Source organism: Leucoraja erinacea, chromosome 8, assembly GCF_028641065.1.
Source record: "Leucoraja erinacea ecotype New England chromosome 8, Leri_hhj_1, whole genome shotgun sequence".
In the NCBI taxonomy this organism is placed as follows: Eukaryota; Metazoa; Chordata; class Chondrichthyes; order Rajiformes; family Rajidae; genus Leucoraja; species Leucoraja erinaceus.
Window position 1 is genome coordinate 44,645,580 of NC_073384.1, and position 16,154 is coordinate 44,661,733.

General features: G+C 42.8%; 1 protein-coding gene across 3 annotated transcripts in view; it reads right to left on the bottom strand.

The window, feature by feature from the left end:
* LOC129699642 (tetratricopeptide repeat protein 7A-like) overlaps window positions 1-16,154 on the bottom strand; it is a 199,024-nt gene that overhangs the window by 74,162 nt on the left and 108,708 nt on the right. For all 3 annotated transcript variants that reach the window (XM_055639614.1, XM_055639613.1, XM_055639615.1), the window contains one exon: window positions 14,826-14,986. In XM_055639614.1, the coding sequence (XP_055495589.1) occupies window positions 14,826-14,986 (161 nt within the window). The remainder of the gene's footprint in view (window positions 1-14,825; window positions 14,987-16,154) is intronic.

Sequence of the window (16,154 nt, forward strand, 5' to 3'; positions counted from 1 at the left end):
TACTGTAAGATTCTTATAATAGTTTTTCCTTCCGAGATGTCCTAATCACAACAGCAACCTCGCTACAGTTCAAGATCAAACATTTTCTCTGCTTCCACTGGCCAAGACATGATTAAGCTTTAAATAAGAAAGAAAAATATGATCCTGAGAACGCAGAAGCAATTCATAAGCAGACAACCCTACACATTCCATGAAACCTATGGAAGGTAAGCTGCAAGGAAATGTCGTTCCTCGGGATTTTTTCTAAAGGCATTTAATGTTCATAAAATTTGACCACACAATGCACGATTTGTCTGCTCTTTCACGCTCTATAAAAGTGACTTCAGTGGGTTTTCTGCCACAGCCATGGAGGACCATCAACTAACAACTACTGGTAAACTAACAATAAGGTGGAGGATGCAGATAAAAGGAACAACAGGTGTTTGTATACAAAAAAAAAGACACAAAGTGCTGAAACAACACAGCGGGTCAGGCAGCATCTCTGGAGAATATTGATAGATGAGTGCTCCGAACGCTTGCCTGGTGACTTTGGCATCGTGGGGCTGTGGGCTGCGAAGCTTCTAGCCGCGGGTGTGGCGTGGACTTACCGTCCGGAGTCTGGGATCCCTTGCCGGGGATCGCCGGTGAAGAGCTCCGACCGCCAGCTTGCGGCCTATAACATCCTGAAGCCGCGGTCTCCGGTAGGAAAGTGCTGATTCGGGCGTGTTCAGTCATCCCGACGTCGGAGTTTGGATCATCACGATGAAAGGGCCTGTACATTTGGCTGTCCGTAGCGGCGACTGCGGAGAGTTCATGGCCCCGACCGCAAATGAATAAAGGAGGAGGACTGACTGAACGTTATTGCCTTCCACCACAGTGGAGAATGCTGTGGTGGATGTTTGTGTTAAATTGTATTGTGTATTGTGTGTTCTTTTTTTAAGTGCATCACTGCTGGCAAATTCATTTCACTGCACCTTCGGTGCATGTGACGAATAAATTTGACTCTGACTTTGACTTTTTGGGTTGGGACCCAACTTCAGACTTATTGTGGGGGAAGGGTTGGGGTGGGGGGAAAGAAAGCTGGAAGAGAGGAGGGGCAGGACAAAGCCGGGCATGCAATAGATTAAAGATAGATACAAAATGCTGGAGTAGCTCAGTGGGTCAAGCAATAGGTAACATTTCTGGTCAGAACCCTTCTTCTGAATGTAGAAAGGTTCCGACCCAAAATGTCACCTATTCCTTTTCTCCAGAGATACAGCCTGACCTGCTGACTTACTCCAGTATCTTGTGCCTATCTTTGGTATAAATCAACATCTGCAGTTCCTGTCTATGTGATAGGTTGATACAGGTGAGGAGGGTTTTGATAGGCAGATGGTGAACAAGAGTTGAAAAGACGGAAGGTATGAAACAAAAGGATTGAAGAGTCGCGAATTGTGAAGCTGGAAGAAGGAACGTAGGTGGAAGGGGACACAAAAAAGCTGGAGAAACTCAGCGGGTGCAGCAGCATCTATGGAGCGAAGGAAATAGGCAACGTTTCGGGCCGAAACCCTTCTTCAGACTGATCGGGGGCGGGGGTGGGTGGGGACAAGAAAGGGAAAAGGAGGAGTAGCCAGAAGGCTGGGGGATGGGAGGAGACAGCAAGGACTAACAAAATTGGGAGAATTGGATGTTCATGCCCTAGGGGTGCAGACTCCCCAAACGAAATATGAGGTGCTGTTCCTCCAATTTCCGGTGCTGCTCGCTGTGGCCATGGAGGAGACCCAGGACAGAGAGGTCGGAGACGGAGTGGGAGGGGGAGTTGAAGTGCTGGACCTGGGAGGTCAGCTGAGCATCGGCGAAACGATAGGTGGAAGGGGGTTAGCTGGAGTAACTGAGCATCATCTGTGGGGTGGGGTGGGTGGGGGGGAATTGTCAACATTTCAGGTCGAACACCTGCACCTAGACAACTAAGTGCTGATGCTAAGTTTTCGACCTGAAATGTTAACAATTCCTCCTTCTCCTGCCTAACAGACGTTGTTAGACCCACTGAGCTCTTCCAACTTATTGTTTGTTTCTCTGGATTCCAGTATCTATAATCCCATGTTTCTACTTCAACTGTGGCTGGCAGTTTTCACACAATGGAAACAAGGAAATTACATCTCCACAGACTACTTAAATCCAGCCAGGCAGTCAAGATTTGGCACCAGGGTTTCCATTGCAGAAAGGTGCTGGAGTTATCCATGTGTCCTCCATCGATATATTTCGAGGACAAAACATTCAGATTGTTTTGTCTTCCGGCTATTTGTTGTAATAAGATGATAAAGGATTATGGTGCAATATCTAGATTAAAAAGGCATTTGTATAACATTCTCTGTAAGAGCAATTAGTGTCACCTTGTGGAGAAGCAGAAGAATATCAAGTATTACAATAACAGAAGATAGAGACAAAATGCTGGAGAAACTCAGCAGAACTCGTTCAGACCCTGAAGACAGGTCTCAACCCGAAATGTCACCTATTCCTTTTCTCCAGAGATGCTGCCTGACTCGCTAAATTACTCCAGAATTTTGTGTCTATCTTCGGTGTAAACCAGCATCTGTGGTTACTTCCTACACATTACAATTACAACACTGCCAATGGTTGCTAACAACAGTGTCAATCATGAATTCCATACACTTGTATATCAGTACATTCATGGTAAATTGGAGTATGCATTCTCTCTCTCTAATGTACTCTTCCTGCCATCTTCATACTGCTTCTAACTCTCACTTTACCTTTACTTTATTTCTCCACTTCACATCAAAACAAAACAACCTCAAAGGAAGGCATTAATTGATTCATATTCTTTCATCTTACAAGAATATATCTAATCTACCCATCATATCTTTGGGCCCGCACTGGTTCATTCTTAGAAAATGGGCTGGCTAACACGAAACAGGGAGTGGGCACAAATGGTATTTTTGTGGTCAGTTGGTGACACACAGTGGGTCACAAGTATCCATGTTTTTCCGAGTTATGTAACTAGTTTGGATAGAGTCAGAGAGACACAGCATGGAAACAGGGTCTTCAGCCCATCAAATTTACACCTGACCATCAAGTACTGATATACCTGTACTTCAAGAGTCATACGGCACAGAAGGAGCTCCTTCTGCCCAAATCGTCTGTGCTCAGCAAAATGTCTATCTAAGCTAGTCCCATTTGCCTGTGTGTGGTCCACATCCCTGTGGACATTAAAGGGCCTGTCCACTTGGCTGTCTTTCGCACGCCATTTACGCGACCTGCTAGCGTGTGGGTAGCGTGGGGACGGGCGCATGGAATGGTGTGGGGTAGTGTGGACTTCGTCCTGCACAAAATCTTTGCGCACCACCGGCCTGTCGCGTAACTGACGGTCAAAGTGGGACAGGCCCAAGACCCTGGTGCGACGCAACATCTCACCTCCAACAGCAGCAGAAGCAGGCAAGCGATCGTCAAACTCAGCCTGGGGCTCATGGCCGTTGCGGATTCGGATCCGCCCCCACTCCTTCTCCCAGAGCGGGGCCAAGAAGATTGAAGATAGACACAAAATACAGTAATAACCTGCTGCCCTTCTTAAATAAAGGCACAATGTTAGCCACACTCCCATTCCTCACGCCTGGCTAGAGATGATGCAAATGTCTCTGCCAGGGCCCCTACAATCACTTGCCTAGCCCTCCACAATGTCCAAGGGAACTCTTGATCAGGTTGAGGAATGTATCCACCTTAACAAGCCTTAATAGTGATATGCTCCAAGATATAATTTTCCTTAGCTTCCATGACCTTCTTCACAGTAAAAATAGATGAGATGTACTCAATTAAGGCCTCGCCCCTCTCCTGTGACAGCCCACATAGATGCCAACATTGATCCTAAAGGGCACCTCTTGTCACATCTCTATACCTATAAAAGTCTCATCTTGTGTGTTGTATGTGTGTTTGTATGGTTTTTTTCGTATCTTCCTCAAAACACTACGTGCTAGCGCTTAAATTTTTACATATTCCGACACCCTTTTCCCCTCCATGTCTTAATCAGGTTCACTTAAGATTGCATCCTTAAGATATTTCACCAGTTATTCACATTTAAAGTTTAAAAAAAAAGCCAAAAACGCTTTTGCTCCCCCCCCCCCCCCCCCCCCCCCCCCCCCCCCCCGCCGCATTTTTATGGTAGAGAAGAGATAAATTCTTGATACACAACTGAGTGAAAATGGTTACCATGCAGGGAATGTAGAGTTGAGAAACAACTCATGAGCCATGATCTTATTATATGACAGATCAGATCCTGGAACCCAAATAGCCTACTCCGAGATCTAATTCATATTTACATATTATTGTATGTATAAACTGGATTTCTAAGATGTAGAAACTAGGAACTGTAGGTGCTGGTTTACAAAAAAAGAGACGAAATGCAGGAGTAACTCAGCGGGAGAAGCAGCATCTTTGGAGAATATGAATAGGTGACGTTTTGGGGTTGGGAGGCTTCTTCAAACATTGCAGGGGTGCGGAGAGAGAAATATATAAGAGTGACGGGGCAGGACAAAGCCTGGCTGGTCATGCAGATTCTGAGATCGTGCTCCTTCTTTGTTGAAGCAAATTTCTTCAGAGTTGTTAGGTCCTGCAAAATGCGCACGTATTGTAGGTTATTACTAGTTCAGGTCAGGTGGGGTTTTTTTTATCGATAATTTTAGAAGCACACCCATAAAGCACATCACATCGGGTGTACATCAGTCGGCACTAGGTGGTTCACTGCACGTTAGATTATCGCTTAATTTAAAACATTTCAATCGTTAACAATGTGAATGACGCAATTTTAATATCAAAAGATTTGGGGCGTGGTATCTACCCAAAATCTACTACATATGGAAACTGTGTGACGGGTAAATAGTGTTTGTGAGTCGACAATATTAATTTTTGTAATTAACCTAATGTTTCATTAATTGTCAGTTTGCTTCGCATTGCTCCAATTGTTGACACAGAATTTCTGTCTGCCATGTGTTACGGCAAGGTTGATCATCCACGGTGGAAGTTCATGCTCTTCGTTCACTCTTCCTGGAGACCTCGGGGAATGAGCTGATTTGTAAGGACGAGATGTATGTTTGGGGACGCTGAGATTCGGAGTGAAACGATGCCAGGCGGGGCACCGCTCAGTACCAACTCCCCCCGGTGAGACTGGAGGAGGGAGCTCTGCACTGCGGTCACCAGAACATTCAATCACAGGGGACACCGCCTCCCGGCAGGTCGACCGGTAATCAGCTATGGTTCACTGTAGCAACACTAGTGCAGATTGACACTTACAATCATGTGAATTTCAAGACCCTTCACAATCTTATGTGTTTTGCAATCTCTTTTAAACTCCAGCAGAAACAAGCCTAGCTAATTCAACCTTTCTCCTTAACCCCCCTCCCCCCTTCTCATACAATCAGTCTGAAGAAGGATCCCCACCAGAAACATCACCTATCCACGTTCTCCAAAGATGATGCCTGACCCACTGAGTTACTCTAGTACTTTGTGTCTTTTTTTTGTACAAATCAGCATCTGCAGTTCCCGTTTCCACCCACTTAATGGTTTAATAAACCTCCTCCCAACAGCTTAACATCCTTCCTTGCTAATGAGTTTTAAAATTACTATTTTCTCAGTCGGAGCTAAAGGCAACAATCACTGAAGTTAATATTTGACAAGCCCTCGCAGGCGTTCGTCACCCAAAGTGGAAGGCAGATAAGCAGCAATGTGTACTCACGCTCAGCCCGGCCCTAATACAGAAAGAGGGAACCACCCGGCAGGTGCTGCAAATAACCCGCTGACGCAATCGCTCTGCATTGGCGAGTGTAGGTCAGGCAGCTGCAGCGCGCTGCTCCAGCCCAGCCTCTGCTCTCCTCTGCCCTGCCCTGCCCTGCCTTGCCTCTGCTGAGCTCAGTGTTAAAGCTGCAGCACTTTTCATTCGTCATACTGCAGCTCCAAACGCACGCTGAACTGGGCGCTCCAAGATACGGCTCGCAGACATTGAGGGGGAACAAGTCTAAAATGGTGGAACCACAAGACAATCTTCTCACCCCCCGTCAAACCCACTTAACAATTTAAAGCCTCTCTCCTCCTATCGAGTTTAAAAAAAAAGTTTTTTTAGGTTATAGGTATATTTGTAAATATATATATATATATGTGTAATTTCATGTATAAATATGGAATTGTGTTAGAATCTGTAATTTTATATATAAAAATATATATATATATAAAAAATATATATATATATATAAATTACAGATTAATTACATATATACACATACTATATATATATATATATGTAAATGTGGAACGAGGCTTTAAATTGTAAAGTTATATATAGACACAAACCTTAAATATTAACCCATTTACACATCTGATGCACTTCTGAAATTTCAGAGTAAATATGGAGGAACAGAATTAACATTAAATAAAATTATCTGGCTCATTTAAAAACAAAGAAATAATTCTGAAGGGTACTGTGTTCTGCATTCCAAAATGAAGTGGAGCTGTTTATTCAACAGCAATACAAGGGCCCCACCTAAATATGATGTTATATGAAAAAGGTGTCACTTGAGATTGATCTCCTGCATTTCCCACGAAAAAAAGGTCACCAAAGCTTCCAGTTTCAAGGTGAAGTGAGGTAAAGATATTTTTTAAATGGTGTTTCTCTCAAAACAAATCCACCAACACTTTGTTTCCCTTTGGCAGTAGAATGGAGCTTTACGTTTGGGAATAGGGCTGACTGTAGCCAGATCTAGCAGGTTAATGGATGCAGGTTAGTCTGCCTTGTGAAGGGATTGCTTTTCTATCTTGTCATGCTGACAGTCTGTCTCGGCAGTCTGCAATCTGCCTCTGCAGCCCACAGTTCACCTCTAATTATTTCATACATCAAAACATAAATATTATCCAGTGGCCGCTTTTGCTTACGTGCTGAGATGCTGCTAACATTTCCCAGTTCAGTTGTGCACACTCACCTCTTTTCCACCCCTGCAAGTGCAGGCATTGTCATTTCATTGTTTTGAAAAGTAGCCACCCGAGCATGAAATTTAGGTTGGAGTGGCTACTGCTAACAGACACATATTATCTACGGGCAGTGAGTGGAGTGGGCAGCAATTGATCAGCTGTCAGGCGACTTTGAATGATTTAACATGGGATTTGAAGATGAGAGTTTAACAAATCACTGCTATCATGCAATACAGAGAAAACATTGCTAAATTTATTAAGGGTCACTTCTACCCATCATAAAGTTAAAACTTATTTGACAGTAATTGAATCTGATCTCATTGCTGCTCTGTTAGAACCTAGCTTTTCAATTATTGCCGATTTTGACAGCTTAACAATTCACTTTGCTGTTCTCTGGTGAAAATAAAAGTCCTCCATCATTGAACCATAAAAAAAAAAAAACCTTCACCACAAGATGAGTGCTTTTACCCCAGCAAACTTTAAATCATTATTGTAGATATTGACTGACAGACAACAGGATATAAATTAAATAAAAACACATTAAATTAATCATTTTTAGGGAATGTATTCATGATTTTATAATAAATACTGCTAACAAAATGTTATTTTACAATTACCAGGCTCATCTCTGAGTGCTAAGTAAATGATTTATAACGCTAGATAAAAAACTGCTGGAAATCATCTTGAAAAGATAAACAGTTAATGTTTCAGATCAAAGACCTTTCTTCAGACCTGAAATGTTAATTCTGTTTCTCTTTCCACAGATGCCCTGCTGAATATTTCGAACATTTGCTGAATTTATTTTCACTTGACATAATAAAACTGTAGATTCAATTGAGTGACAAAAGGCAATATTCACTCATTCATAGGTTCTTTACTTTTTATTTCTATCGACATAAACACCAGTTTAGATGGTGGGGGTGAGAGGCATTGCAGTAAATGTTATCCGAGTACAATAGAAACTGCCTTTTCTTCTGCAGACACGTGTCATAGAAAAATAATACTGGACACACTTCAAAGGCACATATTCTCTGGATGAGCCAATCATCCCTGGGAAAAGGCTATGACCACCAATCCTATCTACAGTGCTCTCCATAATGTTTATTTATTTATTTTTATTTGCCTCTGTACTCCACAATTTGAGATTTGTAATAGAAAAAAAACCACATGGTTAAAGTGCACATTGTCAGATTTTATTGAAGAGTAATTTTTATACATTTTGGTTACACCATGTAGAAATTACAACTGTGTTTATACATAATCCCCCCATTTCAGGGCACCATATTGTTTGGGACACATGGCTTCACAGGTGTTTGTAATTGCTCAGGTGTGTTTAATGCAGGTATAATAGAGCTCTCAGCACTTGGAATTTCCTCCAGTTTTTCCATCACCTTTGGAAAGTTTTATTGCTGTTTATCAACATGAGAACCAAAGTTGTGCCAATGAAAGTCAAATAAGCCATTATGACACTGAGAAACAAGAATAAAATTGTTAGACACATCAGCCAAACCTTAGGCTTACCAAAATCCACTGTTTGGAACTTCATTATGAAAGAGAGCACTGGTGAGCTTACTATCGCAAAGGCCAAGGAAGACCTCCACAGCTGATGACAGAAGAATTCTCCCTATAATAAAGAAAAATCCCCAAACATCTGTCTGACAGATCAGGAACACTCTTTAGGAGTCAGGTGTGGATTTGTCAATGACCACTGTCTGCAGAAGACTTCATGAACAGAAAATCAGAGGCCACACTGTAAGATGCAAACCACTGGTTAGCCGCAAAAATAGGATGGCCAGGTTACAGTTTGCCAAGAAACACTTAAAAGAGCAACCACATTTCTAGAAAAAGGTATTGTGGACAGATGAGATGAAGATTAACCTATATCAGAGTGATGGCAAGAGCAAAGTATGGAGGAGAGGAGAAACTGCCCAGATCCAAAGCATACCACCTCATCTGTGAATCACGGTGGTTGGGGTGTTATGGCCTGGGCATGTATGGCTGCGGAAGGCAAGAGCGGAACTCGCTATCAAAACATGGAGGGGACGGGGGACACAATGTTTTGGTGGGCACGCGCGCATGCGCACACTCACATGCGCGAGGCTTCGGAGGCTCAATCTAGCGCTAAATGGTGCTCAACTCTGCCTGTCTCACCGGGTTAACTACAGCCCTGTCTGGAGTGATGGGATACCGGCGCTGCTTCTCCACGCTGACCATATTTTCCAGCAAGCCCATCCAGGGTTGTATGTTCACTTGGCGGGACAGGCAGAGTTGAGCTGGGTTTAGTGCTGCTTCTCTGCTCTGGCTGGGGGCCTGGGGATACAGCTCGCGGCTGACTCCCGATCTCTCTGGCATTCGGGCCAGTGCCGGAGACCCGGCCGGGATCGATCCTGCCTGCGGGTGAGGCGCAGGTCTGTGCCACGTCTCCCTCCTCCAATCGCCGCTCTATCCTCAGTCCCTTCCCCCTCCCCCCCTCCTCCCTCCTCCAATCATCGCGCCCTTGATCATCAGTCCCGCCCCCACTGCCTCGCGGAAAGCGGAGATTTTAAAATCGGGATCACAAAAACTTGGGGGGGATATCCCCCACCTCTCAAAACATGGGGGGGATATGTCCCCTCTGCCCCCCCCCCCGGGTTTTCCGCCCCTGGCTGAAGGTACTGGCTCACTTATCTTTGTTGATGTTACAACTGCTAATGTTAGTAGAATAATGAATTCTGAAATGTATAGACACATCTTATCTGCTCAAGGTCAAACAAATGCCTATAAAATCATTGGCCAGCGGTTCATTCTACAGCAAGACAATGATCCCAAACATACTGCTAAAGCAACAAAGGAGTTTTTCAAAGCTAAAAAATGGTCAATTCTTGAGTGGCCAAATCAATCACTGGATGTGAACCCAATTGAGCATGCCTTTTATATGCTGAGGAGAAGACTGAAGGGGACAAGCCCCCCCAAAACAAGCATAAGCTAAAGATGGCTGCAATACAGGCCTGGCAGAGCATTACCAGTGAAGACACCCACCAACTGGTGATGTCCATGAATCGCAGACTTCAAGCAGTCATTGCATGCAACGGATATGCAACAAAATACTAAACATGACTACTTTCATTTACATAACATTGCTGTGTCCCAAACATTATGGTGCCCTGAAATGAGGGGACTATGTATAAACACTGTTGTAATTTCTACATGGTGAAACTAAAATGTGTAAAACTGTCCTTTATTAAAATCTGACAATGTACACTTTAACCACGTGATTTTTTTTCTATTACAAATCTCAAATTGTGGTGTACAGAGGCAAATAAATAAACGACCCAGAAAACGCTGAAGGCTGTTCACTTCAGTGTGAGCAGGCAGTTCGTTGATGGCTGCAGTCTTTTTGGGGTCCGACATAGGTAACCTTTGAGACACGGAACTTGCACTTCTTTGGGTTGAACTTTAGGTTGATCTCACGTGCCCGGTCTAGAATCATTTTCAAGTTTGAGTCGTGCTCCACTAGGTATTGACCATACACGAGAATGTCGTCAACGATAATGGCACATGGGTAGCCTGTGATCAGCTGTTCCATAGCTCTTTGGAAAACTTCACTGGCTGAGTTAATTACAAATGGCATCCTGAGAAACCTGAATCTGCAGAATGTTGTGACAAATGTGGTCGGTTTGGAGGATGTGTCATCCAGAGGAATCTGCAAAAAAAGAGCTTTTGGCGTCTGGTACTGAGAACACTGTTGCGCGACCGATTTGGGCTGCAACGTCTTCGATGGTCCTCATTGGGGAATGCGGTCGTTTAATAGCTGTCTTTGGAGCTCGTCTTTGTCTTTCTTTTTTGTAACAACCATGGTAGAGACCCAGTCTGTGGGTTTACTTATTTCAGCCAGTACCCCCATGGACCCCCATGTGTCTAAGTTCGGCTTGAATTCTGTCACGCATAGCATGGGGTACGCGGTGAGGAGCACGAATTGCTAGGAGGACATTGTAGTCAATAGTGATCTTGTAAGTTATTGGTAGTTTGCCCAGTTGGTCATCAAACAAATCCTGATAGACTTGTGTCGGTTCGTCAGATAGGCGCAGCTTGTATACAGCGCATCCAAAGGAAACCAGTCCCAGGTCTTGGCATGCATGGATTCCTAACAAAGTCTCAGAGTTTGATTTCACCACATTTAAAAAATCAGGATTTTAGCAATATTGTCCACTACACACTCAAAATCAGCTTTTCCGAGAGGGTGCAGAACCTCCCCCCCATAGGCATGCAAGGTGGAGGAATCCTTAGCCAAGGTCTCATTATTCCTTATCTTGTTGTAGACTTTCAGGGACATCACATTCACGCAAGCTCCCGTGTTCAATTTAGCACGTAGAGACTTGTTATTAATGTGCACAGTAACAGAAGGGTCCAGAAGCTTACCCGATGTGCGTAGGAGAGTGTAAACAGTAGACTCGTCTTGTGAGCTAATTGTCTCTGTGTCGTGGGCGGCTTAAAACTGTTCAAGGGAGCCGAAGAATGTTGGGTCTTGCTGCAGGCAGCAAGTGGTTAAGTTTCTTGCAGTAATTGCAAGGCTTTCCGTTTGCTGGAAAGAATTGTCCACCTTTATTATGGAAATAGTTGCAATTCGTGCACCTCTGTTGTGGCGCATTCACGGAACTTTTAGTGGCGACCGACGCGGTGCGATTACTGAAACTGGTCAGATTGACATTAAGTTTCTGAGTAACAGGCTGAGTGTCAAGCTGATCACAGCGGGGCCACGACCTCCGACATGCAGCAGGCGTGTACAGCCTGTTCAAGTGTCAGGTCTGCATTTCGTAGAAGCTCTGTTTTTAATTTACGATCGTAAATGCCGCAAACGATCATATCGCAAATTAACTCATTGTTTTTCTCACCAAAGCGTCAACTCGGGGCCATATACTTTAAATCACAAATGAAACGTTCCACAGGCTCATCTGAAAGCTGTTGTCGTGCAAAAAACTTAGCTCTTCAAGGATGCAGTTAGATGGTATGTCACATAGCTCTTGGAACTTTTGTAGCAGCACATTTGGGTTGCACACCGTCTCAGCTTGGACCAGCACCTGGCCATTCACGTCTAATACAGGTGGCGCAAAGTCGAAGGTTTGCGCGCAAATCATGGCCTCTGGTCCAGCAGGTTGAGCAAGAGAGGTGCCTTGACCTCATCTGGGTCATTGTGATGGGCGATATTGATGTAGTGCTCGTAGTCGATCTCGAAGAGCCTCCATCGCTCGCCTATGTCCGTATCAAAGATTAGTTGGGCTGGCTTTCGGTACGAGTAAGCCATCGTAGCAAAAGATCAAATCAATAAAATGCAAATAAAACCCAATAAATGGACGCAGTGGGTAGTTTCCAGCTTTCTGACACCATGTAAACAAGTGTACGGACACTGTATGGTGTTTAATCAGCTTTAAATAATGGACGCAGTACATGGTTAGTCAGTTTCCAGCTTTCATTGTGACACCGAAATGTAAACAAGACATAGCAAACGATTTGAATAAAACACTGTATGGCAGTCACCGAGGTACGTTGTTTAGGAGAAGGACAGCCGACGGAAAGAAGCTGTTCCTCGACCTGCTGGTTCGGCAACGGAGAGACCTGTAGCGCCTCCCGGATGGGGGGAGGGTAAACAGTCCATGGTGGGGTGAGAGCAGTCCTTGGCGATGTGAGCGTTCGCAGACAGCGCTTGCTTTGGACAGACTCAATGGAGGGGAGCGTGGACCGGTGATGCGTAATTTTCACCACCCTAGGCAAGTCGGAGACAGAGTAGTTGCCATACCATACTGTGATGCAGTTGGTAAGGATGCTCTCGATGGTGCAGCGGTAGAAGTTCACCAGGATCTGAGGAGACAGATGGACCACTCGATGGACTAGTGGTTCCACTCTACCACTAGTGCGACTACGTAATATAGGAAGTGAGTGTTAATATGAGGTGTTCAATAGGGTGGAGTTAGTGGTAGTACATTACTCTGATTGGTTCACATGCAATAACCAATCTACAAATATGATTCCCAACTTTTATACTTAATGCACCAATCAATAAAGGTAAGTATACCTTACATCTTCTTTACCACATTATTTATTTGTTTCCCCACTTTTTAGTACCAAGGGACTTTCCCTCAAGATCACTCTGTACATCGGTATTCCCAAGGATCCTACTGTATACCATTCTCTTGCATTTGACCTCCCTAAATTCACCACTTCGCACTTGTCAGATTTAACTCCAGCCATTTCTCCACCTAGAGTTCCAATCTATAACCTTTAACAACTTTCCCCACTGTTCACAATTCCATCCATTTTTGTGTCGTCCATAAACCTACTCATCAGACCACCTACACCTTCATCCAAATTATTAACATATATCACAAATAAGAGCATGGATCTCTGCAGAACACCACTGGCCACAGATATCCAGTCAGAGAAACACCCCTCAACCATTACATTCTGTTTTCTATAGCCAAGACAATTATGAATCCAATCTGCCATGTTATAAAGTCATAGAGCTGTATAGCATGGAAACTAGCCCTTCAGCCCAACATGTCCACGCCGACTAAGTTGGCGTTCTGGGACAGTCCCATTTGCCAACATTTGGCCCATGGCACTCTAAACCCTTCTTTATCTTTACCTTCACTGAATGATATATCATTTATCTTGTATCCGTATGGCTTGGTTGTAAGCATGTATAGCCTTTTCGTTGACTGGATAGCTCGCAACAAAAAAGCTTTTCACTGTAACTCAGCACACATGACAATAATAAACTATTCATATACCTGTCTAAATGCCTTTTGAAAATCAAAATTCTATCAGCTTCTATAGCTTCCTCTGGCAACAGACTGTGTCAAGAAGTTGACCCTGAGGTCCCTCATAAAATCTTTTCCCTCTCACCCTAAGCCTATGCTGTCTAATTTTAGAATCCTCTACCGTGGGAAAAGCACTGTCTGTATCTTACCCACTGCTCTATTCTCATCAAATATCTTTGTTCCTTCCTCAAAAAATCTCAGGCAAGATTTTGAGATATCACCACTCCTGTGCAAAGCCACATTGATTAACTTTTAAAGAATGAGCAGGCAATTGGTTATTGAGCAAAAATGAACAAAAAATGTGGATAACACATTGATAAGAGGAAACTTAGTTCACTCCTTTAAGGATTAAAATGTTTGGAAGGGAATTAAAACATCGTTTTCCAAAAAGGAATCCTGGAAAATGTATATTGTCTTACTTTCTCACTGCAGGTGTGTGATAAATGTACCTTGTAAACACAAGATTACGTTGTTCTCATTATCATAGGTTAACAGCTCTTTGCCTTTCTGATCTGTATAAAATTGGCAAGGTCAAATTTTGCAAATTTCATTTGCTTTGCAAATAACACTCTGAAATTCTGTAAAATGTAAATTCCTCTTACCCCAAAACTCATCATCTTGAAAAAGGTTGAAGGCATTGTGATTTATTTAATTTGGATGCTTTATTTAAAGAAAAGAAAAAACTGGTTTATTTTATTGCCTATTAAAATGCAAGTTTCCAATGCTCCATAGAATGAAGACACTGACCTACAAATAATAGGTTTCTAATATTAGAAACTGATTTGCTGAACTGCTGTAAAGGAAGCCAAGGGGATCTAGTTTGTCTCTGCCACATGGACAAAGCATTATGGCAATTGATCTCTAACAATTACATGGTAGCATCCCCACAGTTTTTTCCAAGCGTACAATACTTATCATATGCCAGGCCTTGTGCTATACATGCATGTCATATAAAAAAATAATTTCTGAATGAAATCTATTTTGGTCCTGATTTGTAAGTAGCTCGACTTACTGGCTGTTAGACGTATTTGATGATTGGGTGAGGGTAGATATCAATCACAAATAATAACAAAGGTGTCAATAAATATGAATATCTTGCAATACCTGAAGCTTTCAGGGTATTCGTTGATTGCCATGTCAATAATCTCCAAAGACTGTTGATAATGCTTTTGAGCAGAAAACAGAAGTGCCAATAAATGGAGAGAATGCATGTCATCATTCTGTAGTTTTAGGGCTGCTTGTAGCATTTCAATAGCTTCAGAGATCTACAACAAAACACAAACATAAGAAAAATATTTAATCTAACTGCAGCAGAACTTAAAAAGCCTAGGTCTACCAACTGCTGGATTATCAAAATCTGCAAACACAAGGAACTGCAGATGCTGGAATGTTGAATAAATAAGGGATTCAGGGAGTCAGACAGCATCTCTGGCAGACATGGACAGGTGACGTTTCAGGTTGGAACCCTTCTTCAGATCACCATCACCATCCCTGTCCTCCTGAGATGCTGCCTGACCCACTGAGTTCCTCCAGCATTTTGTCTTTTTATCAAAACCCGCCTAAGAATACAGAAACTAATTTTGTTCTCTAATTCTATTGTCATTATGTTAGACTTATGGCATTACTGTGATTCATTGTCACATTTTCCAAAGTCACTAATAGTAACACAATTTTAAAGAAGAAACATAAATAAGAGCAAAATTCACAACAAAATGATGAGAAAGCAAAAATGGCATTATAAACAATAAAGCAATTAACTGAAAGAAAGGGAATATAGAATAAATTGTATTGGAGAACATGAAATTCAGTACCCTTTTCATAAAATACAGTCACCACAAACTGAGAAAAATATTTTATAACTAATTCCCCAGAGAATACATCTTAATTAAATTTGGTTCGAAAGAATCTTGAGATAGCTACTAAATCAGGTACTTAATCAGAAAAAAATCTGTTCCAAATTATGTATCCATCAGGCCTGTCTCTAGATATCTGGCATCTTGCCAGATCATAGCTGCAAATCCCACTGCACCCAATGCCAAGTACAACATTCAGCAGCAGGTGATGAGGGGCAGTTAGATTATCAAAAACATTAATATACTCTTTCTGGGAATAGAATTTCCCATTTGACAATACTTGGCCTGACTAATCCGACTCCAGTGAACATCTTTCTTTAATGTTCCTGAGAAACTGCTTCAGAATTTCTGGTGTGCTCTATTTGTTAAAATCAGCTTTGTGTCAGACAGAATGATATCCAAACCTCAGAAAACCTGATTGCACTTACTACTTCAAATAAAATCATAGTCATATAGCATGGAAACAGGAACTTTGGCCCAACTTGCCCATGCTGACCACCACTCTCTATCTGCACTAGTCCCACCTGCCTGCATTTGGCCCATATCTCTCTAAATCTTTCCTATCCATGTACCTGTCTAA